Consider the following 27,283-nt stretch of genomic DNA (forward strand, 5'->3'; position numbering starts at 1 on the left):
CTTACAAGTAGCAGGAAGGCTGTGACAAAGGACAAGTGACAATAGCTGCATGGCACCAGGGCAGCCTGAGAGGTCTGCTGTTCACATTCAGCCTCCTGTTCCTGAGACAGCACACAGAAGAGGGAGAAGAGAGGCTTCTCTGATTATTAAAACTGAGTTGCTGAACAGTTAAAAGGGGGTGTTATAGTGAAGTCTTTTCAAAAAAGGATGTAACGCTCCTTGACTTGCATGCAGGATGGGCAGCCAAGGATCAGTCTCTCATGGCATGCTGTCTGTGCAAACCTGCCGGTGTTGGCAGATGAAAAAGCAGTAGAGTGCAAGGCATTTCCAGTGATGTACTTAAGCTGTGAATCCACTCAGCTGTATGGCACATGCAACAGTCATTTGTCCAGGATTCCTCTGATTAAAAGAGCTAGCAGGTCTGCCTGCCTCTGCTTGCCTTCCTGTCGGTGTGCAGCTGAAGTGCTGATGTTTTGGGGAAAGAAGGGTATTTCCAAGGCCTCGCTTTAAATATGTGTGTGTGTATTTGTGTGGATTTATGGAAGCTGGGGGAGCTAAAGGAACAGCATAGCAAGCATACACAAATTTAGCAGAGGTCTAAATGACCAAAGGTATAAAGCCATGACGACCTGGGATTTGAGGAAGCTCCAAATAGAAGAGAGGGTTACTTGAAAAGGCATCGTTTACACTTAGCTGCCTTCCTTGCTACGCTCTTTTGGCCTCCTGGCTTTTTAGTTTTCACGGGGAAACATCAGAAGTGATGTGTAGGGAAAGAGGAATGTGGCAGATTACATGCTGGTAAGTAGATGTAAGTCTCCTCCAAGGGAAAGGCGGAACAAGGTGTGGGCTTCCATGCATACGCTCCCTTGAGTGCTATATAGGTGTGCTCTGGGTCACCTCTGGGCTTGGATGATGCCTGAGGTCCCTGCCTGGCAGAGGAGGAAAGGAAAGCAGGCGTCAGAGGAACTTCCTCAGGAGTGCCACTCACAGCCAGAGGGCTAAACTTGGATCCCCCTGGGACTGCAGACTGAAATAGAAGGGCAAAGGAAATGGTGTATAATTGGTCCCTATCGAAAACAATGGGATTGTTGCCTTGTAAAACAAAATATTTTGTCAATGAAGCTCCCACAGACTGCATATTTTGGAGTTCCTTTAGGGTGAACTCTCCTAGGACCTGGTAACCAAGCCAGAGCCCACAACATGTTTCTGTTCTCTGCTGAGTATGACCTGTTCATGCATAGGAAGATATCTGATGGAAACCTGAGTGGACAGAGTGATGATCCCAGGGGTACATACAGTTTAAAAATTAAAATGGGATGCTGGAAAGGAGAAGATGCAAAACAGAAAACAGTGAGTTCATTTCTTGAAAACAAAAAAACAGAAATGCCCATTTCCTCTCCCAGTCATCTCTTGCTTTGTCTGATATAAACTAAACTGAAATCAGAGGCAATGGTTCGTCTTTTCTATTTGGCTTTTGGAATAGACTCAGTGAGAGAAAATGTGGGCAGAGCCTACTGCTGGAAATGCTGGTTTGACCTACAGTTAACTATCTCAGCCATGCTTCCCAGTACCTGAAAGTCTTTTATATGTGGTCCACGCTAATGACTGTCACTTTTTTAACAGGAAAAATAGCACTAATTAATAGGAATAGTAGATCATCATTTTCCCATTGTGTTCATTGTAGCACAGAATGATTTTAGTAACTCCATCTTTAACTATATCTGGAAAAGGAATAAACGTTTTTCAGTGATGTCAGCCATTTTTCTTACGGCATAGCATCTTTGTTAGTAAACAGACTAGCCTGAAAGGTTTGGCTTTATGGACTGCCACAGAAAGCAGTCCAGTCTGTGGAGTACTGCAGTCTTCATATAGTGTGAGGATGAAAGATGATGTTTGTCCCAAAATGATGTCCTAACCACCTAATATATCTAGAAGAAACAATGCACAGGAAGTTCACAAAAGCCTTCTACGCTCCGAGCCCCCAGGAAGGCCTGTCTGCTCAGTGCAGCTTGTATATGTCTCAAAAGGTGAAGGCACACAGAGTTAGAGAGCGGTTAAGGTTGGAGGGGACCTCTGGAGGCCATCCTGTCCAATCCCCCTGCTCCAGCAGGGCCACATAGACCCAGGATTGCCCAGGACCATGTCCAAACAGCTTTTGACTGTGTCAAAGGATAGGGATTCCACAACCTCCCTGAGCAACCTGTACCAGTGCTTGGTCACCCTCACAGTAAAAGAAAAGTGCTTCCCAATGTTCAGAGGTTCCCTCCTGTGTTTCAGTGTGTGCACTTCACCTCTGGTCCTGTCACTGGGCACCACTGAAAAAAGCCTCGCTCTGTCGTCTTTGCACCCTCCCTTCAGGTATTTCTGCACGTTGATGAGGTCACCCTGAGCCTTTTTTCTCCAGGCTGCACAGTCCCAGCTCTCTCAGCCTTGCCTTATATATGAGGTGCTCCAGTCCCTTAACCATCCTTGTTGGCTTTTGCTGGACTCTCTCCAGTATGTCCACACCTCTCTTGTACTGGGAAGCCCAGAACTAGACTCAGCACTCTAGGTGTGCCCTGACCAGTGCTGCATAGACAGGAGGGATCACCTCCCTTGACCTGCTGGCAACACTCCTAATGAATCCCAGGATATGGCTAGCTGCCTTTGCTGCTAAGGCAAGTTGCTGGCTCACGTTCACGCACAGCTGGCCTTCTCTCACCCATCAGTGAGGCCAGGCCTTGCACTCGGACGTGACACTGCTGTCACATCTCCCCTCCTTTATGAACCTTTGTGCTGGGGAAGAGCCAGGATCAGGAAGCACAAGAGAGAAATTGTGGCACTGTGCAGCGTCTTAGCCCCCTTCACTCCAAGTATCCCAGCTGGAAAATGTATTTTTAGGCTGTGTCCCAGTGCTGAGCTTCCCTCTGGCCACAAAACCTACCATGGCATTGGGTTATGAATTGGAAACAGGGTTGCTGGACAGAAGGTGTGCACATCTGGGCTATAACTGTTGTTGAGAAAATCAATCTAATACTGCATGACCTCTTACGTTCTGTCTTGTGGCACATATTGGGCAGTATCAGTACAGGAGTTTATTACAGCATAGTTGGAAACAATCTGGAGCAATAAGGAATAAAAGGCAACTGCAAAGTAATGTGGGTCATAGGTTTTTCCTTTTTTCCTTTGAATGTTCCTGTCACTACCACAGTAGCCTAAGATACCTTTGCTATGGATACAAAGGCTCTAGCTCTCTTAATTATTCAGGAACAACTTGTTTACAGCCTGACTGCACTAAGATCATAAAGACGTATGCTGTTGTTGGTGGCTATCAAAAAAGTACCTCTGTGTTTTCATAACGGATAACATTTGCAAAAGATCCTATTGATGTGGGAGCTGAGGCTCTGCTTTCAGGTGTGACACAAGCGCTTAAGGACTTATGTCTCGGTGATCTTTAAAAGTAGGACTTGTGCTCCCAAAGCATTACCTGCTTTTGTATCGTAGTACTGATATAGAGTAATGGCTGCATCAATCTCGTATTTCCAGGTAACAGAAGTGCCTGTTTGGCTGAGAGAGGATGCTGTTGTATCACTGCCAATTTCAGTACCTGTTGATAAAGGGCTCTGGAGCTACTGCATTTCCCCCATGGTAGAGAATCATTTGATTTGCTGCATCCCCCAGTTTTATGACCAAGCTGTCGTATCAGAGCTGGCAGGTACATGTGGCTGAGACAGTTTGTTGCTCTGTGATGGTTATAGCTTCAGTTATTTTTAAAGGCAGTTCCTTTGGTGAGCAGGAAAACACAAACCTTACCCGTATCAGAGGCTGAACTTCTGGTCTGGCGTTCCTTTAGCTGTGCACAGCTCAATGATTTTCTTTTTTATTTTTTTTTTTAAGATCACTACATTTCACCCTTGTGTGGAACACCAGTACACAATCTTTCCTTTTCTTTTGGTGTTCAGCAAGGGAATAAAGGTGCCTGATAGAAATTCGCAGGAGGCCTCCTTTACTAGTATTACAAAATTCAAATCCAAAAGGTCACACCCACAAGAGCTAATTGTCAAACTGTGCTCTACCAATGGAGAAAAAAAATGTTTCCATGGTAACTTTCTAACGAGTCTGCTTGCAAACCTTTCCAAGAAGAACTTTTTTCCCAGTGGATTATATGTTTGTGAGGTCAAGTGGCTCCTATGCTGTCAGTATAACCTCACATATTACTGGTGGTTTTTACACAGCCTGGTTATTTTCAAGGAGAGAGCCTCCAACACAATCTGTACAAGCTGCACATGAAACCAGGTCAGGGCAGGTTTTCACCTAATTTAAGGCATCCTGATCTGAGGTAATAATTTTGGCTTCCTTTATAATCAATATAGAGAAATAGATTCTAACAGGGTGTTGTTAGTCTGACCTATTTTAGACATCAATCTCTGGCTGAGCTGAATCATGCCCTAGAAGTGACATTTTCTTTCTGTTGACTATAAAGGAAGCCTGGATGACTATATCGCAATTACCAATATCTGGATCTGAAGACGTGCCCCCTTCGCTCCTCAGATGCTTTTGCAATCTAGAGATCTAGAAAACATACTTTTAGGAAAAAAGGTAGAATGATTAATTGCATCGTCTGGAAAAGATAAAATGAGGGACACACATGTAACAGTTTTCAAATATGTAAGTCATTTGAAAAGAAAGGAAAAGTGTTTGAACTGGACAAAAGGTGTGGGTTAAACTTCTAATAATAAGGGCAGCAAGACACTGATGTTTCACTGAGAAGTACTGATTATCTAGTTTTTTGTGGAAGCATTCCACAATTTGTTTCATTTCCCAGCACTCTACAAGTTCCAGTCGTCTTCTTCAACCGAAAGGTACTTACTGATATACTTTTTTCCTGTTGTCAAGACAACACATGGTTGTATATCCTCCTTTTGTTTCTCAAGGATGTATTAAAAAAAGAAACCAAGCAAACAGTTTTTACCTTTTTTTCTTTTTTCTTTTTTTTTTTAGTTCCTTGTGAAAGGATTTTTTCTGAGCAAGGTTTTTTGTGATTTTGGATAGGGGGGTTGCCAAAGGGTTTTGGCTGCCTAGAGTACAAAGGTGTCATACAATGTATGAATGGAAATAAAATCTGAAGAAGATAGTTAAGTATACAATTTTTACAACTTTTATTGCTTTTCTGATATTTCAATATCTACAAACTAAGTGCTTCATGAGACATCGGAGGAGACTTCACATGCTTCAAAACAATCAGTAACAGTGCTTAAAAAAAAAAAAAGTTATAAACTTCTCTCTCATTCCTCTAGTTTACCTGTTGTAGCAACAGGAATATTTGGCAGTGAGATAATTTGAAATGTGACAGTGGACGTTCTTACTATGTGTGTTGCTTTTTTTCCCCCCTCTCTACTGGTAGCAGTCAGTCACTCAGACCAGTTTCCTGAGCAGTTCAAGGTGTTTCAAGCCACTGTTACCATTGAAAGCAGTAGTTCTGCCACCTCCTTCCAGCTAGCTACACGTTGCATCACCTTCAGCCACTGCAGATGGTGCCACATCTGGGTAAAGCACCTGAGCTGGGAACTGACCCTGGATAAAATCAGTGTCTTGTCTTTTCTCCCAGTGTCACAAAGGGCTTGGTGCAGGTTTGGAAATAAATGGAATATCAAAGGATAGGACTGTGTCTTTTGGTCTCAGTTCTAACTTAAGGTGCTGGTGAAAGCAGGAATCCAGTTCTGTGATGCTTATTGTTTTGACTGCTTTGTGAAACTTCCTTGGTCAGTAGTTGGCATCTCTTGGTGCCTTTGCTAAGGGTGAAGTTTAAACAGCATTCTTCCAATTACAAAGTATAATTTAGGGAGCAAATGGAGCTATAACAAGAAAGTGCATTTTGATCTTGCTTTGTTTTCATTAAGGCATTATCTGGTAACCAAGGACATCTGTCATTCTTTCAAAATTTTAGAGTGTGGTGGGGAGTCTGGACCTGCTTCCTGTGAAATCATTAATAGTGATCCAAGTAATTTGTGTGGGTTTGATGTCTCTTTTCTTCCATGCACTCATAGATGAAATGGCTAATATTTAGATTAATTGCAGCAACCACCTGCTATTTGCAGAGCAAGCCATTTGCTAGTGGACATTTAGCAATTGGGATGACAGACATCGATCCTATTACTCCGCTGTGCATGGAGCTACTGCAACCTGTACTTTTTAGCCTTTCAAATACAGCTGGTTTTCTTCTAGGAAGAAAAGGAAAAAAGGTCTTCCTGTTTACAAAGAGTGTAAGTTATAAATCCTATCAGAACTTCTGGTTTTGAGAGTTGAGTCCAGACACTGTGTCTCTAAAGCTTTATTTTCTAGTATGCTTTCCCAAATGGAAGCAGATATGTCCAAAACTGGTAAAATATCATTTCAGGTCTGGTCATTGTCCTCTATTATTTTTCTGTTTGACCCAGAGTTCAGTTGCACAACTTGGTCACGATAATGACATGCATAACAAATTTCTGCCCATTTCTGCAATACTCAAGTTTGCTCAGAGGTCAATGTCTCTGACTTCTGGATTCTTAGCTCAAAACACATTGTGAGTTGGTGTAAGTTTTAGTCCATGTCACATATGTTTTTTTTCTTTGCTTCTTTTGTATTTTTTTTCTTAAAGTGTTTAAGCCCTTAAACTCCTTTTTCTGTTCATGAGTGTTCAGACCCTCAGTCTTGAGAGCAGAAAAGGGCGAATGCAAAATCCAGAAGCATATATTCTGAAATATTTTGAAATTTAAACTATGTAGGTTGAGACTTCCTGGCCTTTACCCTTTCTGGGTACTTTTCTTGCCTCACAAGATTTATGTTCTCTAAAGCTTCACAGCTATTATGCATCAGCATTTAGAATATCAGGTGGAGCAAAGCTTTACAGTTTGGATCATCCTTGCAGAGGAAACCTAAGTGGGAAAGGAAGGAAAACACTGAAATTTCTACCCCATTTTAAACTCTCAGAAAGGTGAACACATGGGAAGTTTGAAACTGCTCCCTTAAAAAGGGCCCCAGAAACCTCTTGTTCTTCACCAGTGAATGAAATGAGGCTAGTGAAATTTGAGGAAAAATGGATTTGTGCAGAGTTCTTTCTGGGACTGTAGCACAGCTTGGTACATTGCAAACAGAAATGATTTATGTGCCAAAGTCTATTAAATGTGGTATGTGCTGGAATGCTGACTGTGGATGCTGCAGATTAGCAGCAAGCTGGCAGTTTTGGAGAGGTCTAGTGGAGTTGTACAGGCACCTTCCATGGGCGGACTGTGGACTTACCTCAGTGAATGTCTATAAAGTTGCATGCACGCTTACTCAAGGTGGCTCTGAAATGGATGGACCCCAGCTAGCTTCAGGCTCGAAGGTACCTTCTAGTTATGTTATCACCCTGTTGTACCCAAACCAATAAAGCCTTCTGAAAGCTTGTAGGTTCTATAAATGTATTTCTTACAGTAGGATTTTTTAAAACTTTGATTAAATAGTGCTACTTTGAAAGGGACAAAAGCACTCTAAAGACTAATAATGTGGGGTTTTTAGCTATTTTGATTCTAGGCTAAGCCTCTTCAATGTGTACATTAGTGCTCATATACATGCACAGACCAATCTAAATCCAGGTTGCAGCATGCTTCACTGAGGTTCATGATTTCTAATGACTTTGCTTGTACAAATGTCACCATCTGGAACTAGCTCATGTGACTTTTTATGTTGAAGGAACAGACTGATTATATTTAGAAATCTGAGACTCTAGATTTTCTTGTGATATTATATTACACTGTCACATCAAATTTCAATAAGGGGGGATTTGTGTGGTTTCCACCTAACCCAAATAGTTACAAAATACACAGTGATTACCCAATAAGGTTGTATCACTTGATTCTTTCACAAGAATCAAAAAGAAAGACAAAAATATTTGCTTCTGTTATGCAGATTATAAATTTTTCAGCTTTTCTTATTCAGCTCTACTGAAACTTCTGCATCTTAAGGTGCATTTCAAAGTGTACTTATTAAAACTGAGTACATCAGAAATTCTCACTCGAGACTGAAAGGACACTGAAAGTTCATGTATTCAGATAATAATCAGTTATATCTGCAGTTCTAGTCTGGGAGACTGAATCCTACTGTGGCTGATTGTATCTGCAGCTGAAACTGGTTAGAGTTTGAGAAACCTTGATATAGACAGTTAGGAATTGCTCTTTGAAAGTTTATAAGGGTGTCAAATTTTAAGACTTCACATTTCCTTCTGAATTATTGTGCCTACATCCTGGCCTGAATCCAGGGATACTGCTTATGCCACAAATAGGTTTCTTCAGAAAAGCCCCAAGAGATTAGAAGTCAAACCTTCCCCTATGGACCTGAAAAATGGTTGTTATTCTTATCCTCCCTTTAACTGTTTTCTTGGGAAGAATGTGACCTTAGAAAACGCAGAGATTTAGGTGGGTGGGAAAGGCCTGCCACTTTCTGGGCTATGCTGTGGGTACAGTGAGGCTGTTACTGCAGGCATAGTGGTTTTATTTTTTTCTTTTTCAGCCCAGGCTGGAAGAGACCTTGAAAGATCATCTGGTTCAACCTTTTGTGGGAAAGGGAGCCTAGATGAGATTATCTAGCACCTTGTTCAGTTACATCTTGAAAACCTCCAGTGCTGGTGACTCTTACCATGTGCCTGGGGAGGTTGTCCCAGTGATTGATTGTTTTTACTATAAAAAATTTCTTACATCGAGATGAAACATCTCCTGGTGCAACTTGTACCTGTTGTCCCTTGTCTGCCCCATATGACTCCATGTGAAGAGAGCTGCCATCTGCTTTGTAGCTGCCCTTTAAGTACTGGAATACTATGATGAGGTCCCTCCTGAGCCTTCTCCAGGGAGAAAAGACCTAACTTTTTCAGTATTTCCTCGTACAGCAGGTTCTCCAGCCCTTTGATCACCTTCATGGTGCTCCTTTGGACCCTCTCCAACCTCTCTGCATTTTTGAATTGTGGGGACCAGAGCTGGATGCAGTACTGCAGGTGCAGCCTGATAAGTGCTGAGTGTGATGATTGTGTCCCTAACTCTGCTAGTCATGTCCCTGCAGATGCAGCACCGGATCAGTTTTGCCTTCATTCTCGCAGACCACCTGTCCAGTCTGTATCTTGCCAGTTTGGCCAGGAGAAGGCTGTCGGAAACAGCATTGAACACTTAGTCGAAGTCCAGGTAAACAACACCTGCTGCTCTCGCCATATAACACAAAATTTTATCTTCTTGTAGAACAGGAGCAAGTTGGTCTGGCATAATTTGCCTTTGGCAAACCTGTACTGGCTTTTCCCAAGCACTTGCTTTATTTGGTTTGTAATAGTTTCCAGGAGCACTTGTTCCATTACTTTCCCAGGGAGTGAATGAAGACTAATGGGCCTGTGGTTTGGTTGTAGCCCTTTTGAGCTCTTCTTGTAGGTGGGTATGACATTTGCCTTCTTCCAGGCATCAAGGATATCCCCCGATCTCCATGATTTTTCAAATATTATAAAAGGTGGCCTTGCAACAACATCAGCCACTTCTCTTACCACCCTGGGGTGGATCTCCTCTGGGCACATAGACTTTGGCTGCCGGCGAGCCAACATGTGTTGCTGTAGCTATTTGATCCTGTGATCTGGGGTCTACCTATTTAAAGGCAGAGGCAAAGATGATATTAAGATCCTTTGCCTTTGTCAGCATTATTAGTAACTAGTTTCCCTGCCCTGTTTAGCAATGGGCCTATGTCTTCCCTGTGCTTCTGCTTACTGTTTGTGTATCTGAAGACCTCTTTGGTCTGCACCCCTACCTCTGACTGGCAAGACAGAGGAGAAGATCACTTGGGCACCTGTTACTTTCACTCATGCCCCCAAGGCAGTGAAGTTCTGTTTGATCTTGCCCAGGTTTTGCTTTACCATGTCATGGTGCCGACATGGAAAGGAGCAGGGGATAGTAGTCTGTGCTTTTAATCAGTGTGGTAGCCTCCCTGTGACATCCCGGAGCAGTTCTGGGAGTTCAGCAGCATAGGGCCCTTGTATTTCTTCTTGCAAAGTCTCAAATAATACTCATAGCTTGTTCCTCCTCCCAAATACAGCACAGCCTGCTGACTGCTGCCTTCCTTCTGCAGCCTCTCCACCTGCTGAGTGACTCCACCATAGCTCACCTTGGGTAGGTGGAGACTCAGGAGGGGATGTGCGGTCTTTGCAGCCCTCCACCTGGGCAGCAGCTTCCCTGGTAGGAAGCTCTGTCAGGGCGGTCACCCCCAGCTAGCGCAGCCAGGTAGCTTCACAGCACAGCTCTCGCCTGCTCTCTGCCACCACGCTTCCGCCAACCCCAAAGCGGTGAATAACAAGCCCTCCTAATCCTCTGGCGACCTCGGGCTGCTGGGCAGGCTTGCAGGCCCACCAGCTAGCTGGGCGGCCGTCGGGGCTGCAGCCCAAGGCGGCAGGGGAGCAGAGGGGCAGCAGCCCCGCCTCTGGCATGGCGCCCTGGCCTTCCCGCGCTCAGGGGCGCTGCAGGGGGCTGCTGCGCCACTGGGGCAGGTTGTTCGCGGCTTCCCGCCCGTGCGACCGGCCGACCGACCCCTCCACACGCACAGACAGCCCGAGGGTGTCGGGGGGGACGGACAGCCCCTCGGGCAGCCGGCGGGGAGCTTGCAAGCTTCGCCGCCCTCCCGCAAACCGCCTGCAGAGGTAGGGAAAACCGCCGCCTCTGAGCTGCTCGGCCCAAGGGTGAATGCGGCCTCTGTGCAGCCCCCTGGCCGGGCAGGAGCCGCGGGCAGCGCTGCCCTCTGGGGGGCACCTGGGACCGGGGTGCCAGGGCACGGTGCCTGGAAATAGTGGGGAATTGGGCAGTCGTCCTCAGGCTTTTTTCCTGAGGGAGTACAGTCCTGCTAGGTCTGCTTCTCTGGTCAGTGACAACATTTCTTTCCCGTTTTTTTTCTTCTTGGCTTGTTTTTCTCGTGCTGTAAGCAAAACATTTTGGATTGCTCCACGCATTGCCAGGCGATAGTGGGGGTGAAGAAGAAGAGGGGTAAAAGGCGTCTCAGAAGCCATGGAGGGAGGGGGCTGAGCTCTGTGTGGGAGCAGCCGTTGGTCAGAGAGCGCTAGGTTGCTGCTGGGGAGGTTTCACCGAGCGAGGAAACGTGGGGTTTTGCCAGTTGATTCACGTCCTTTTGATTTCTTCCGGTACAGAAGCCCTGTGAATCGTGAAAGTGCCAAGTGTTGTCTGCTGGTACAAAAAACAGCGATTTCTTTCCTCATAGTTATTAGCACAGTGGATGGCCAGATGGGTGAGCGTAACAAAATCCAGGAATTGCATTTTAAAGTCTATGTCCCAGAACGCAAAAAACCCCGCATTGTTTATATTTAGTTCTTGCTGGCGACACGCTGAGACAATGTGACAAAACCTTTTGACTTGGAGAAAGGGCATTACAAAACAGTATTCAAAGGGCTACACAAATTATTTCACACAGGGCTCGCAAATGTTTCTGCGATGTCTCTGGTGGCCTTTCCTGGCATCTGCTATGCTGTTGCAAACCATGAACTCCAGGAAATCCACAGACATTTGAAAGCTATCTTGGGATGAAATGCCCAGATCTGAATATTCTTTAACTTTAGAGGAATTAAGGTCTGGATGCCCACAATGTGATGCCATCCCTTTCCTTGATGAGCTGACAGCCCGCATCTGAACACCCCTGGTACCTCTTGAGCTGTGGGTGTACTTTTCAGTGGGGGATTGTCATGAGTTTGTGGTATTGCAGGAGGTACTTTTGAATCTGGATATAGCTAGAGTATATTTTTGATTGGATGTTCAAACAAAACTTCATAGGGTAGCAGTGGAGCGAAGAAACTGAACAGGTTCTCCCTCTTCTTGTTGAGGTATTTTTTTTCCTACATGATGGAATAAAGAAAAATGGGCTCTAGCCCTGACCTGTGCTTTCAGCAGCAATACCGCTTTACCCTCTGCATAGAACCAGCTCACTGATGCCCCAAAAATTGCAAATTAGCAGGACTGCAGTTAAGAAGCAGTGGTGCTGAAGGTGGGTGTGATTTGTGTGGTAGAAAAGATGCTCCTTTTCTAGGTGATGGAAAGCAAATTCTGCTTTCCCTGACTCCCACACAGCCCCTTTGTTTTCAGCAGGCTTCCCACCAGTGCTTCTGCAAGCCTGTTCTTAGGTGCAACCAAAAGCAGAATTTTCTCTTTATTATCCTCTTGCCTCAGAGGCAATTCTGCTTTCACTGAACTGAATGGAAATTTGTGAGTGAAGATGGTGTTTAGATTCCTCTGCAGTGCCATGGTAGAGTTCATGTGACCCTGCCTGTCTTCAATAAATGTCAGCTTTGTGCTGTGATTTTCACTGAAGTGACATCTACTGAACTGGAGAAGACCCATGGGAGAAAATAAACTGACGACAGAAGTTTTGAACGATGGGCTTGGGAACAATAGATGTGCATGTTTATAGAGTACATCTCTTTCAGTCTCCTTAGGGGATTTTTTCATCTTGTAACTTGAGTAGGATGGAAATCTTTTCGGTCTGGTGGATTTGATATTTTTAACTTCACTTTTTATTGTACTGTGAAAAAAAAAAATGAACACAATCTTCTCGTTTACATGCCACAGTGTTACCCAGTGGTCCAAAATATCTGAGGCTTTCACATCTATTCCACACCTCTGCTAACACTGTGCCAGACTTGATCTGTTGAATGAGAGCCACTACTGCGAATAATGTTACTGACTTCCCCATCTCTGCCCTCTGGTTTTTCTCTTTCTTGGGCATGCTTTCTAGAGACTGCATATAAGGGAGAGAGATTACTAGAGTCCTTTCTTATTCCTAAACGCATCTGAAAGTGCTTTTAGGAGGTACTTGCTGTAAGATTATCTTTTGAAGCCATTGCAGAAATGTTTAAAATTTTGTAGAATTTTTTTGAGGCTTAGGAAGGTACAGTCCTTTTCTTACACTCAGTTTAACAACAGTCTCTGTAGTCTTGACCTCATCTTCTTTAATGACACATTTGAGGGTTACTGGTTCTCCCAAGCAGGGTGCCCTGCTGTTGAATTAGCTAGGCACAGCGCAGAGCCCTTGGTCTGGCCATGGTGAGTGTGTTTTTGGATAGACTCTGACCTGTATGGTGAGTTTATGTTATTTCAAGGATTTCCTATAATGTTTGTAGCATTTCTGATTCAATATTGCAGGCCTTTTAAAGCTGCATACTTTTTTTTTCCCCTTCCAATGAACCATTCTGGGACTCTGTAGAGCACAGGATTATTGTGCTATAATATAAGGTATTAATATAGCGGCAAAGCAGTCTTCCTTGCCGGTTTCCTCCTACCAGAATAACATCGTTTCATAATGTCTGTACTGGAATGAAAATGCTAATAAATGCAACATTAATATTTGCTAACTGCATATATTTTTACAGTGCTGATCCCTCTAATATCAAGGCAGATATAATGATAGTCATCTGTGTACTTCCGTAAGTCTGTGCTTTGTTTAGTTAATGGGCTGGAGAGTGATTTCTGATTATGATTCTCGTGTTATTAGAAAGGGAAAAAGTGGATGTGGAAATGACAGGAGAGGCTGGGAGCTTAAGTTTATAAATAATCGTAGCATCTGACAGTTGGTCTTGGTGAAGGGTCAGAGTAAGGAGGGAGAAGGAACTATGGTTTTGTTCAGATCTTCCCTCCAGTTAACTTAAGTAAGGGTGGATGAAAACCCTCTTGTAAAGAAGCACTTTTGAATCTTCCTCCAGACTTTGAGGGTTTTTGTCTTTTTATTCATACTAATGTACAGTCTTTGTAATATTTTCCCCAGGAAAAGTATATCGCTCTATGTGTTTCTTACTTCTTGAAGTGTAACTATTATATAAAGAAGCTCTATTGTGTCAGAACCACTAGACGAATATTGTTACAGAACTGTGTGTAAGTGGTGGTATAATTTAGCTATGACAGCTGAGACATCACAGCAAGTTATTTTTATCAAAAGAATTGGTGCTGACTTGGGGTTGGTAACACTTATGCGAGTTCATTTTATGAAGCATAAGAGCATGGGTAAAACAGGTGCCTTAAAGGTGATGGTCGGCTGAGATTCAGTCTGAGCCTTGCATGCCAGGTGAGATTTCATAAATCAGACAACCAAGTAGATAGTTTCCTTGTGAACTGGTATTCATCTGGGATTAACTTAGCAACTAATGCCATTGCACAGTTGTGGCCTGACTGTACATTTTCCTTAAGAACATTTTAAAATAGGAAGCTGAGTTTTCAACTTAATTTCTACAAGTCCCTGTTTCCTCTGAGGAATACTGTTTTCACTGTAAAATTAAAAGGTGCCTAAACTGAAAGGGCCTTAGCTTTTCATGGGAAACATCCATAGGCTCTTCAAAAATATTTTTATAGAGCCCTTAACACATCCTTCTCAAAACCCCTCATTTTTTCTCAACACCTCAATTGGCAGTATAATTTCTTTGACTGCCAAAACACCCTTTTGAAATCTAATTGCTGAACTGCTGTGCAAGTTTGGACAAGATATTTTTAATTTACTTTCTGTCAAATTTCAACAAAGTGGGAAAGACTGCTTCTTTTTCTCTGTTCACATTCTTGATTAGAATAGCGTAGTTCAGCTGGAAGTGCCCTACAGCGATCGTCTAGTCCAACTGCATGACCACTTCAGGGCTGACCAAAAGCATGGTATGAAGGATGTTGTCCAAATGCCTCTTAAACACTGACAGGCTTGGAGCATCAACCACCTCTCCAGGAAGCCTCTTCCAGGGTTTGACCATCCCCTCAGGAAAAAAATGTTTCCTCATATCAAGTCCAAATCTCCCCTGATGGATGCAGCTTTGAGCCATTCCCACACATCCTGGCAGTTTCTTTGCATCTGAATTACATCATCAGTAATTTCATCACACTGACATTCCTAGGTGGTTTTCAGGTGGGCATATAAAAAGCAAAGTCTTCAGTCTTTGTGGCTATCTTCCAGGCGTGTAGGGGCTCTTAAATAGAGTCAGTTGCCTTTTAGTTTTGGATGGCCACCTGGCCAGCCACCTCCTTACCCATACCAGCATTACCAGCAACAGCCTTCCTCTTCATTAAATGCCCGCAGAATTCATTTTGAAAATCATCAGCAACCTTAAATCACCCTCTTGGAGAGTAACGCGTATCCCCACAGACAGCAGTTCCGCCAACTGCATCGCCACCAACTGACCCACCAGTGTTTTGTCTCTTTTATAGCTTTTCCAGTGTCTGGGCTGATGTGGCACTTTCTCCCATGCAAATTCCAAAAGGGAAGCTCAGTTAATGCCATCTGGGGATATTTTCTTGCCTAGGAGGCAGACATCCATTTTGAAAGCGACTGGACTGACACCACCAGCTTCATGCTCAGAGCCCACGCACACAGCCTGTTTGTTGCCCAGCCGGCCAGTGGAGGGCTCGATCTGCTGGTCATGACTGTGTGGAGCTGGACTCCAGCAGGCTGCTGAGGGGTGAAAGCCCCCTTAACACATCTCTCAGGCTCCACCCTTCATGCTTTGCTGCCATCAAACGTATGAAACAGTGAAGTTCTTGGTCAGGTCTTTTGAATTCAGATTGCAGAAAAGCAGCAAGAAAAGTTCAAGAAATGTAGGTTTCCTTGTCCACATCATGTTCTGGATTTCATGGCACCCCTGAAGCAGAAAAAGCTCTATCTCATGGCATAGTCCTACGGCCCCATCCTCCCTACCAGCTGAAGCTCTGATGGAAGAGACATCCCCTACATCAATAAACCCTGCGTGAAGGACTGCAGGTAGGAATAGGTAACACAATGTCAGGCAGAGCACCATGAGTTTCTGCTCCAGTTTGGGAACATTGGAGGAGGCAAGTGTTCCTGGAGGCATGAGCAGATGATCACAGGGTGACTGTGAGCCACGAATGTGATACAGGCAAATGCATTCTTGTGTGTCAGGCAAGGAAGGCAAGCATTGTGCAAAGGCCTGGTGAGAACTCACCTGTACCACTATGGCCATTTCTCACTCCTTGGGTTCAAGAAAGACAAATTCCATCTGGGATGAAGGCAAACAAGGACTAAGCATTTGATTAGGGGCATGGAGGCGTACAGAAGAAGATGATGGCTGGAAGGAGCAAGACAAAGGCTGAGAGGGACGCCATCACTTTCAAGAAAGGTATCAAGGATGAAGGCTGACGAAGGAAAAGCACTATTGAAGTGGAAGGAAAAATATGGTAAAGAACACAAAACAGTTCAAGACTTCTTTCCAAGAAGCAGACCTCACCAGAAACAGCACAGTAGCAAATATCACTTGATGTCCCTTGGTCCATTGGTAAGGAATGGTGAAGAAATCATGCGTGCTTCCTGTGTCTCTGCAGAGTTCATGCTGAGGGAACCAAACTGCTATCTTTCACCTCTGGCATCACCGCAACCAAATGAACGTTTATGGTATAAATGCCCTTATTTACATAGTCTGAATGTACAGATTAATTTACAGGAATGCCTGGCAGCTGTGCCCAGTGCATAGCCATTGAGGGCAGGGACAGCCCCCTGGGCCTCCTGGGCACAGGGACTGCCTCAGGACCAGCACCCCAAAAGCCTTCCTCTTAAGGATGCTGGGCAGAGGGCTGGTGGGTGGGGCTGCGCATGGAGGGCCCCGTCATCCCCATGTCACAGGGCCACCACCCGGCAACGCAGCAGTCACAATGCCCCGGGACAGGATAAAAGGGAGCAGCGTCCAGTGGCTGCTGCCAGTGCTGGCCTGGGGGTAGCCTGAAGACGTCTGAGAGGAAGACCTTGAGGAGCTGGTGGAATTACTTGGAGGGGGCTGATGGAGGAACACCAGATGCTGGATGAGGATGCTGGAGCTTCTCTGCTGCAAGGCCAGCTCCCGGTGGGGCCACATTCAAAGCCCATCTGCTGGGTGGAGATCCTGCTTCAGCCTTCAGGGAATAGATGCAAGCCCCTTGGGAGATGAGAAGAACCACCAACCCCTGGAGGTACCTGAGGCTATCAGGCCTTTTCAGCTGGATAGCAGTGGTAGACCAAGGCAATGCATTTTTGAGGAGCACTGCAGAGCTCACCGTCCTCATCCCCTGTGGAACCAGGGGCAGCAGTGTCAAGGAAAGGGATGCAGAGATGTTGCAAGGGGTCCCAGTGCTTTGGAGCACCCACTGGCATTCTACTAGATGTGGGAAGGATTCTCGCCCCCATGGTCGATCAGGCCCAGGAGTATGTGGCCACCCTCGGAAGTCCCTGAAGATGGTTCCAGGCTGAGGGAGAATAGGGCTTGGGCATCTCCTGGGAGGCATGACCAGCTTGTGGGACAAGGAGACAGGTCTTGCTCACATGCTCAGGGAGTAGCCGATCGCCAGTGCTGGGATCAGGAAGGAATTTTCCCCCAGGGCAGATTGGCACTGGTCCCTGGGGGTTTTTCGCCTTCCTCTGCAGCATGGAGCATGACCGCTTGTCAGGGCTCCCCTGGTCCCTTTTAGCTGGGTCACTGCCTGCTGCTCGTGCACCACGAAGATGGCCTCTCGTGCCCTGCAGCTGGGGGGAGGAAGGCTTTTTTTCCCCCATGGTGGGCTAGCAAGCATCCCTGGGGGTTTTTGCCTTCCTCTGCAGCAATGAGCACGGTCCCTTGCCAGGGCTCCTTTGGGCCATTTTGGCGAGGTGCCTGCTGCTCGTGCTCCACGAAGGTGGCCCTCGTGCCCCGCATCCGGGGGAGGAAGCTTTCTTGACTCCCAGGATGGGCCCCCAGCATGGCCCCTGGGGGTTGCTTCTTGTCCTCTGTAGCACTGAGCACAGCCCCTTGTCAGGGCTCCTCTGGGCCCTTTCAGTTCTGTTCTTGCCTGCTGCTCTTGCACCTCCAAGGCACCACTTGTGCCCTGGCTGTCTCTGGCTCTCTTGCCCATTGCAAGTTTGGAGCAGAAGCGAGCTCTGCTCTTCCCTTGGCTCCATTTCCCTGGGGCTTCTTGCTTGTGCAAAACAGCCTGTGCTTGGAAGGGCACCAGGCTTGCTGCACCACCAGGAGCTGCCACTTTCCAGCTCTCCCTGTGTGCAATATGAGCACGGGGCAGGCATGAGAGCGCTTCTTATGCATCACTGGCCAAGAAGCACAGCAGAGCAGGTTTTGGAAGGCAAAACATATGCTTGTCATCGCTGTATTTTCCATGGGGAAAAGAACAGGTATTGCTCACCTCAAAAAGAATTGCAACCATTTGGTTCAGGAGAATGTCCTTGCTTTGGTCTGGGGGCTTGATCTTTGAGCCTTGCTAGTGTCAGAGATGTGGGGCGTTGCCCTCCTGTGGGAACCCAGCTCAACTGGATGAACAGAGAAGACTTTCCAAAACTGCACTTCACTCTTGCCTCTTGCCAATTTGTGCAGATGGTCCAGTTATCTCCAGCCAATCCACAGCTCTCACCCCCATCAGAAGGTACGTGGCTTCTTCCCACATAGTGAGAGAGCCAATGCCTAGGATGGGACACGACTGCCCATTGAATGCCTTCTGCTAGTGCTGCGCTGGGAAGAAATGTCATCAGATTTCCTTGGCATGTACTGCTAGGGAAAGGAGGAGGTAGGAAGAAGAATAGCATAGCATAGCTCAGCACAGTTCAGCTGGAAGTGCCCTACAACGATCATCTAGTCCAACTGCATGACCACTTCAGGGCTGACCAAAAGTTCAAGCATGGTATGAAGGATGTTGTCCAAATGCCTCTTAAACACTGACAGGCTTGGAGCATCGACCGACTCTCCAGGAAGCCTGTTCTGGGTTTTGACAGTCCTCTCAGGAAAGAAATGTTTCCTCATGTCGAATCTGAACCTCCCCTGATGCAGCCTTGAACCATTAATTAAATACCTCTGTTGTGAGTCCCTTGAAATCTGTGCTTTCATTTAGACATCATCCCATTATCTAGAGCTATGAACAGATAGTGACTTGGTGGTGTGACAGGGGTGTACAGGCAGCTGTTTGTATTCTGCTACTTGATGTTCAGTGTTTGAAGTCAATGCCTGAAGTTTTGAGCTTGGTTCAGTAAAGCATATGGTCCTTCCTCAGGACTTGACCCAGTGTCCCTGAGGAAAACAGATAATTTCTGCTGACTTGCAGAGGACTTGAAATCAGGGATGTTACACTTTTAAGGGTCTACCTGCACAAGGGGGCTAGTTTCCGAGTGATATGTCATGATGTGTAACCACATCGTAATTGGAGACTATATCTGCATGACAAGCCAGTATTTAAAAAACACAGGAGGTGCTGAACTGAGGCAGACTAAGGCATGTGCAGTCCATAGTCTGTTTCAGGTGGTGGCTAGAAGTGCAGGGTGATCAGTTTATCTTTTAGAGCCTTATGATGGGGGACGTGCCTCTTGGATTAAATGATCAAGGTGAGAGCCAGATGTGACCTGTTCTTCTGGTGGGAGGAGATAACTTTTCCAGGCTCAAAGTGACTGGAGAGAAAAGAAAACTGGTATCTCAAGGAAAGTGCTGAAGAAAGAAGCTTCTGCAGATTTTCGCTGGGATTTCATCTTTATTCCAGTCCGCCCTAGTCAGACTGGGGTACCTGGGCATCCTATAATACAAATTGCTAGTGGAGTAGTATGGGAAATGGCACAGACACTTGATTTTTGTTCTGCATCCTTGCTTCTAGATGAGGAGGATGGCATCCTAGCTATGCAGGAATGTACCTGAATCTTTGTAGAGGGGAAGTATAACTGAAAAAGGGTAAGGGGTACAGAGTGAGAGAGATACAAAGGTGCTTGGGCTCATCCAGTGATGGCTGTAGTTCCACTCAAGTGCTACGAGTTGAGGGGAGCAAGGTGAGCAATGGAGGAGTGGGTGAAGAAGCTCAAAGACAGAGGATTGCTGTGTATGCCAGTCAGGAGAATGTCATCCTACCGTATCTGATGCCAATTTCATGTGTTTGGTCACTATGCTATTGTTTATGTGATGTATTTTCTAATGGAAGTGAGCTGGAAGTCATGGGCAGAATCCTGCTCTAAAAATCCTATGGTTTATTATTTCCATCTGTCTGTCTTAGATTCACTGTACAGAAAGGTGCGACCTAGACCAAGCTTTCCAGATGTATAGGTACTCTCAGGAGAAAGATATGAGTGGGTTTGCTAAAACAGGCAATCTGTTAGAGCTACCAGAAGTAAGAAATCTCAGCTAAATGTAGAAAATCAGCCCAGACATTTCCAGGTTAAAAAAAAGTCATATTCCAGAACCCAAAAGTTAAAGTAGCTTCATCATCTTGTAGTGGAGAAGTTTTATGTATCTTGTTCTTCCATCATCTCCTGATTCACAACTTCTCTGGTAGCCATTTTCAGGCTTTTAGCAAGCAACTGTGGGTCCATCACACGCTGTTGGTGACTGGGTGTGCCAGAGGCTTATGTATGTGTGTATGGCCGGGGAGGCAAAGGGGCTGTGCTCTTTGTACTCTGAAGACTGGCATGGCAGAGGTTGGGAATGAGAGCAGCCTGGACCTTGTATGACCAGAGCCATTTGTTCTGTGAACTTGGAGAGCTGGGGGATGTTCAGTCTACAGAATGTATGTTAATAGTTTGAGTAGACCACACAAGACTGTGTCTCGGTTTTGAGGTCAGGAATGTGCTTAACATGGGCCTTAGTGCAAGGAAGTTGGTTTTGGTCCAGGCACTTGCTGGTGTTTGCTCCTGTCTTCCTTCATCTCCAAAACACAGCATCAGGGCCCCTCCAGGCTTTAGGTGCCAATAGGGCTGGAGTGTGCAAGTTCAGTGTCTGTATCTCTGCCTCTAAATAAAATTTGGCTGGTGCTCAGTAGGGTATTGAATAGTTTGTGGGTTTTTTTCACACAGGTATTTTGCACCTATTTCTCTGTTACAATTCCTCTGGGGACACCTTGCCCTTCTGAAAGCATTTCTGTGGCTGGCAATGAGACACAGAAGCTTTGAAATCTGTGCATGGAGTCAGAGTCCCTTCAGAGTGAGGCAGCGACCGCCTTCAGTTGTCTGAGGGAACAAAGTGTTTTCCGCTGCGGAAGCAGCTTTCCCATCAGGGATGCAAGTAACCTACAGTGTGAGGACCCTTTCATAAGGAAAATGAATCATCAGTTGTGTACGGTGTTCCTCTCTCAGTTAATGAAGGACAATGTTTGGTGTACAGTGTTGTTGCCAGGCAAACAGCAGCAACAAAAATCCATTAGGAGTTATTTCAGGAAATGCTGGGTGCCGTATGCCTTTTGGTTATTACTTGTAAGTGAAGATTACGTTTCCTGCCTTCCAGTATTTTGAAACATCTTTTGTTTCTAATGTGTTTTGTGATCTTCAGGTTATAGTCAAGAGATGCATATTGGGCCTTTTCCATCCATGTAATTGATTTATTTCTTAATTGGAGTAACTAATTAGAATCTTAAGTTCAGAAGGACAGAAAAGTTATACAGTACTTTTTATGAGCAAAAGGTTGCTGCATATTGTTGTAACTTTGTGACCCTATCAATTTGTTTTCTAGGATGTGTTTATATCGCTTGTACTGTTGAATGTTTACAGCACAAGCATTTCAAATCATATTAAGTTGCTGGCATTTCCTGTGTGGTACTGGGATTCAACACTCTCGTAAACGCTTCGGGTGACTGACTCTGAAGGGGCCTGAATAATCTCTGGCTCAGTAACGTGTGCACTGGCTGCACAGTTTCTGTGCTTGCAATTTATGTAGTGCTGAATAAAAACTCTCAGAAGCAGAATTTGCCGTGTTATGAAGCATTATTTGTATGGTCTGAGACTTTTCTGATCTCCTTATTGGACTCAAAATCCCCCAAGAACAGGTTTTCTTATGAGGAACCTGAGCTTCTAAATGGTCAGAAATCCATCAGGAAAGCCTTCCTTTGGTACTATTGTGCATCAGATCCCTGTGTGGGATTGGTCTCGTGTAGGATTTTTGTTAATGACTCTGACACTGAGAAAAGGAAAGTGCTGATAATTGCTGCTGACGACACAGAGCCTTGCCAGTACAGGGGAGGATCTGAATATCTCACAGGAAGATCCACGTGACCTAGAGGATGGGGCTAATAACAAGGGCTGAAATAAAGTAGTACAGAGTGAAGGATCATGCGGATGAGGACTTAATAAAAAAAACTTCTGCTTTGATCTGAGAGTCTCTTCATTGTATGAGGGGGGTGTCACAGCACGCAACCAATGTGTGGGCTGGCAAGAATAAGGCCTCTTAATGTTTGCATACAGTACTTGTGAGAAAGTGAATTGATACTGAAGAGATTCAATCAAGATGGGGAGGGGATATGAAGATACCTATTCTGTAAGGCAAAACTGATGATCTTGGTGTGTTTAGTCCAAAAAATGATGGCTGAGGGGGGCAATTCAGTCTTTCTGCATCCAAGTCAGAGGAGGATTAAGCAGCAGAAGAAAAAGAAATACTTCAGCCTAAGGAGATCACTGATGCAAGAATAAATGGATATAAATTGACACAAATTAAATGATAGGTCATAACTCACACTGTGATCAGGTTCTGGTGAAGTCTCATAATATAAGATGGGTAAACATAAAAAACAATCTACTTTTAAGATGGAGCTTGATAAGTTTATAAAATGTCTAATGGCATTATAGTCTTTGAGAGCAAAAACTGCTGGAGTTCCCATAGATGATCTTAGTTTGATTTGCCTGTAAAAAGTAGACAGCAACAGTTGTCTCAGCAGTTGCAGTACTGTCTTTTATTCTCCTGAGTTTTACAGGAAAAGATTACCAGGATATGATACGTGTGGGCAATCCAAAGATTTTATTCAGATTGTATGTTCAATGGAAATCTATCTACATATCTGTGTTCTCACCTTATCTAATGTACTTTTCCCCTTCCTAACAGTGACAAATTTACTAGCAGCACGAAATATATAGTTAAGCTCATCTGCCCTTTGACTGATTTAAAAAAAAGTCCTCTTGAAAGAATGTGTTTACTGGTGGGTGTAAAAAATACCTGACTTTCTTTTTTCAGCCTCTCAGCTGCTTAATGGCAAAATATAGATGATGTCTGTCAGTCTTGATGAGTCAGTACTACGACATTGTATGTTTTTCTTTGCATTGTACTACAAGTTTGACAAAGGATCTTTGAAAGCTAAATTGGCTGAGGGGGCGTACTGGTGAAATTGATACCTTCTGTAGAAAAATGTGGCAAGCTGTAGGAAATAGTTTAACAGGTCAGACATTAAAAAATGAAGCCTGACCATGAAGTGGGCACACCATGAACTAGCATATGAGTGATCCGTGTTAATCATAGAACTGATCGTGCCTATGAAGATATTTTTATAATTGCAGTGAGAGGCTCTTGAGATTTCCAGGCAGTTATGATACAACATAATACTTTTAAAATGGAAGAAATTTGGCTAGGCCTGTTATTTTGTTGTCTACTTGGGCAGGAGAGCACAGACTGCATGTGAATGTTTTGCTCTAACAGGGTGATTACAGGATGATGTCCCCTGCCTGTCACAGCTGTCTTTCTAAAGGAACAGAAGTTACTTACAAGCTACCTGCATGTTGCTATACCCCTCACCAAGATTTATTTGCTTCCAGGTTAGAATGGAAAATAGCTTCAAATCTGCATCGTTTAGTATTAAAAAAAAATAAATTAAAAATGGTGGGATGGAAACTGAAGAAAGTCCCACCCACTTAGAGGAATGAAGTAAATATCTGCAGTTTTCATGCTGATAGTGTCGTCTAATCAGAGATGAAAGTCAGCCTAGACTTCAGCATACAAGTAGAAGTGGAGTGTGACTGGAGAATAAGCATATCCGAAAAGACAGCGGTACAGGAAGTCTTTGGAAATACCAGAAATCATCTTTGGTGTGGGTTGCGACTTGCTCTCTCAGAGATTCAGCTTCTTTCTCCAGCTTCATTAATTCATGCCTGCTTTTTCCCAAAAGCTTATCACTATTAATAAACTTGAATATCAACACAGGGTGGAAAAAATTTCAGGCCATCTGGAGAAAAAGTCTTCTCATTTATATGTATCACATATGAGGTCTGTTAGTTCTTTGTGTCTCCAAAGACTCCTGTAAGACAACTGTAGGATATATATGCAAAATTTCCACAGTAAAAACTGCATCAAGTAAAATCTTCGAAGATTTTCACACAGAGCAAATGCAGAAACACTCTTTGCATCTGAATCCGTCCCCTTTTGCTTGCAGGGCTAACCAAACCTGAGATCTCAGCTGTGCACACCTCCTTGGTCCCAGAAAATTCCCAGGCAGCAGTTAGCTCACTTGCAGGAATCTCACAAGGAAGCTCACGGGAATCTTGCTAGTGAAGCAGGTTCAGCATCCCCAGTGCTTTCTGCCCTGCTCATTGCTTTGCTCTTCTACCTGTACCTTTGCTCTGTGTGGCCATATGCCAGGTGGAAGGGCATTACTCTATATATAACGCCATCTGAGGTTTGGAAAGCACTGACAACCAAAACCAAACCTATGCAGCCTGGAATTGGAAAATGCTTATTTTTGAGGGGGTTAACGACACCTGTTAAGTTGGATGCTGTGAGTCTGGGAGCTGAGCTGCCCCAACACAGACGCTGGGTGGAGTGCTCCAAAACTCTTGTTGCAACATCCAGCTGGAGGGTGGCACAAAGGTGAGATCTTGTGTGCACCTGAAACCCCTGGTGACCAGGGAGTGCCATCTGCCACCAAGGTGGGTGGTGGGAATACTCGAAAGTGGGTAATGGTGGAGCTAGAAGGCCCTCAGCAGGCTCTTCCTCATTGACTTAGTAGTTTACTTGGTGTTCCAACTTAGAACATGATTGCATGTTATGAATTTGCCTGCGCCTTGCTATGATATGGAGAGATACCTAGGACCACAGAAGGGGCCAGTCTGGCAGGTGATCTCTCAGCCTACCCTATGCAAGCCATTATCACTGGGTTGAATACAAAGCCTGGCTTATCGACCTTTACATATTGGCTTATAGCAGTGTTTTCTGGTATGGTTTTTGGTCTCACTGGGTCCAACTCCTTTGATCCCTGCCCCATGGAGGATGCTGCTACCTCTCCTTCACCATGCCATCATCTCAAGCAGAGACAGGTTTGACTCTGAAACTATGAACTGCGCTGGATCTGCCTAACTGTGCAGTAACTCCGGTGTCTCTGCAAGCAATGTGCCAGTTGGTTAGGGTTTGTGCTGCACAGGTACCTGTGATGGACACAAGCCAAGGAAAGGTGTCTTGTAGGACTTGGGAGACCTCAGGGCCTCTGCTCCTGCCAGCCTGGCAGGTTCCCCAGGCTGATAGAGAAGCACCAGTGTTTTAAGGGCACCATCTACTGGCTAATGGGAGAAAATGAGGAATTGATTTTCTAGGGTCCCTCTGTTCACTACAATGAGTGCTGGAGCCACCTTAATCAGCAGGTTAAGACTGGGGAGCAGGTAGGGAAAGCTGGAGTGACACTGCATATGGGTCTTAAATAAAGCCAAACTTAAACTGAAAACCTAAAGACTTGTCAGAAGAATTAAATTTCATCAAAAGTCTTTTCTGGCTTCAAAAAGTCCATTATAGTTTAGTTGACATTATCTTACTAGGAACCTGTGAGACAGTTCTGGTCATACTTTGCATCCTTTTGTGGGATTTCTTAGCTTTGTTGTTCTTGTCTATAGAAAAGAGTACATAAAAGAAATACAGAAAGTAAAGGTTTGGCCAGGTTTCTATGTGCACTTACAATATGCTCTCCTTCCCATGTGCCCATCAATGATTATTCTAGTTAGAAAAAATAAAAAGTCATGGGTGGTAATTCCTCTTCTTGATAAATTTCCTCTTTTTTTATCTGTAGTTTAATATTGTGAGAACTCCAAAGAGTTGTTTATGCTCTTGACTAACTGCATACCGGCTGGGTCACAGAAATGTTGAGAGCTATGCCAGTATGAATCTGAGGCAGAAAAAAGCAGGATTTGTATGGGATTGTTTTTATCCTAGGTGGTATCTATATGCAGTTCCAAAAGTCAGAGGATTCCTTTCCCCAGATCCTTAAATTTAATTTAATTTGCTATTACATGATCCTCTGGGCTTCTAAAATTGCTAGTGCATTTCATTATATAGGTGGAATAACCTTACTTTTTTCTTACCATACTCATTAATGCAAATGAGAAAAATTATATTTTATTTAGGACTTGGAAGAAAGTCCAATATAAAGTAAACTTTTGTCATGGTTTAACCCCGGCGAACAACGAAGCCCCACGCAGCTGCTCGTTCACTCCCCGCCTGGGGGAGAGAATCGGAGGAACAAAAGTGAGAAAACTCGTGAGTTGAGATGAAGACAGTTTAATGGGTAAAGCAAAAGCCATGCACACAAACAAAACAAAATCATTCACTCCTTCCCATGGGCAGGCAGGTGTTCAGCCATCTCCAGGAAAGCAGGGCTCCATCACATGTAATGGTTACTTGGGAAGACAAATACCATCACTCCAAACCTCCCCACCTTCCTCCTTTTCCCCTTAGCTTTATATGCTGAGCATGACATTATATGGTGTTGAACATCCCTTTGGTCAGTTGGGGTCAGCTGTCCCAGCTGTGTCCCCTCCCAACTCCTTGTGCACCCCCAGCCTCCTCGCTGGTGGGGTGAGAAGCAGAAAAGGTGTGTAAGCACTGCTCAGCAGTAACAAAAACATCCCTGTGTTATCAGCACCGTTTCCAGCACAAATCCAAAACCTAGTCCCATACTAGCTGCCATGAAGAAAATTAACTCCATCCCAGCCAAAACTAGCACAAATTTATAAGGATGACTGCGATCATATATTGCTGTGTACTATTAATGTCTAGTGGTTGAATGTTGGGTAGTTATACGATTCAGTTATTACATGGGACAAGACAATGTTTGCAGGTACCTGTACTGTGCCCTCTTGACTTGGAAAGCCAAACTGAACCAGCCAGCCAGCCAAACTGCAAAGTAATATATTTGGTGGTATTAAAAAAAGTATTATATACCTATGTGTATATATCCATCTGCTGTAACTGTGAACAGTCTTCTCTCCCTTATGTGCATGAGAATTGCTATTATCATTAATCTTAATGTAACATTTAAATTTGATTACTTTTTATTTCTCTCTATTTTCTCCTTTCAGTTGCAAATGAGGCAGGTGACAAAAATGCACGACCACTTTCACGATTTGCCCGTAAGTAGCCTTTTTTATTTTAACTGGTTGATTTCTGTATCTACTGTATAAGTAAACACATGCAATAACTCTTTTAATCTCATATTATGCCCACCCTGTTATTACAGTTCACTTACAGTACTAAACTGAGGAACCGAAGTGCTTAGTTGGAAAAGTCACTTAGAGACATTTAGTCTTTTTGAACAGAGTTGATGCAAATCTAAGAGAATGGGAGGCT

At 44.5% G+C, this 27,283-nt stretch overlaps 1 protein-coding gene across 3 annotated transcripts in view; it reads left to right on the top strand.

The window, feature by feature from the left end:
* PDE1C (phosphodiesterase 1C) overlaps positions 1 to 27,283 on the top strand; it is a 346,739-nt gene that overhangs the window by 15,857 nt on the left and 303,599 nt on the right. For all 3 annotated transcript variants that reach the window (XM_075083627.1, XM_075083628.1, XM_075083631.1), the window contains exon 2: positions 27,016 to 27,066. In XM_075083627.1, the coding sequence (XP_074939728.1) occupies positions 27,016 to 27,066 (51 nt within the window). The remainder of the gene's footprint in view (positions 1 to 27,015; positions 27,067 to 27,283) is intronic.

This window comes from Phalacrocorax aristotelis, chromosome 2 (assembly GCF_949628215.1).
Source record: "Phalacrocorax aristotelis chromosome 2, bGulAri2.1, whole genome shotgun sequence".
NCBI classification, from domain to species: Eukaryota; Metazoa; Chordata; class Aves; order Suliformes; family Phalacrocoracidae; genus Phalacrocorax; species Phalacrocorax aristotelis.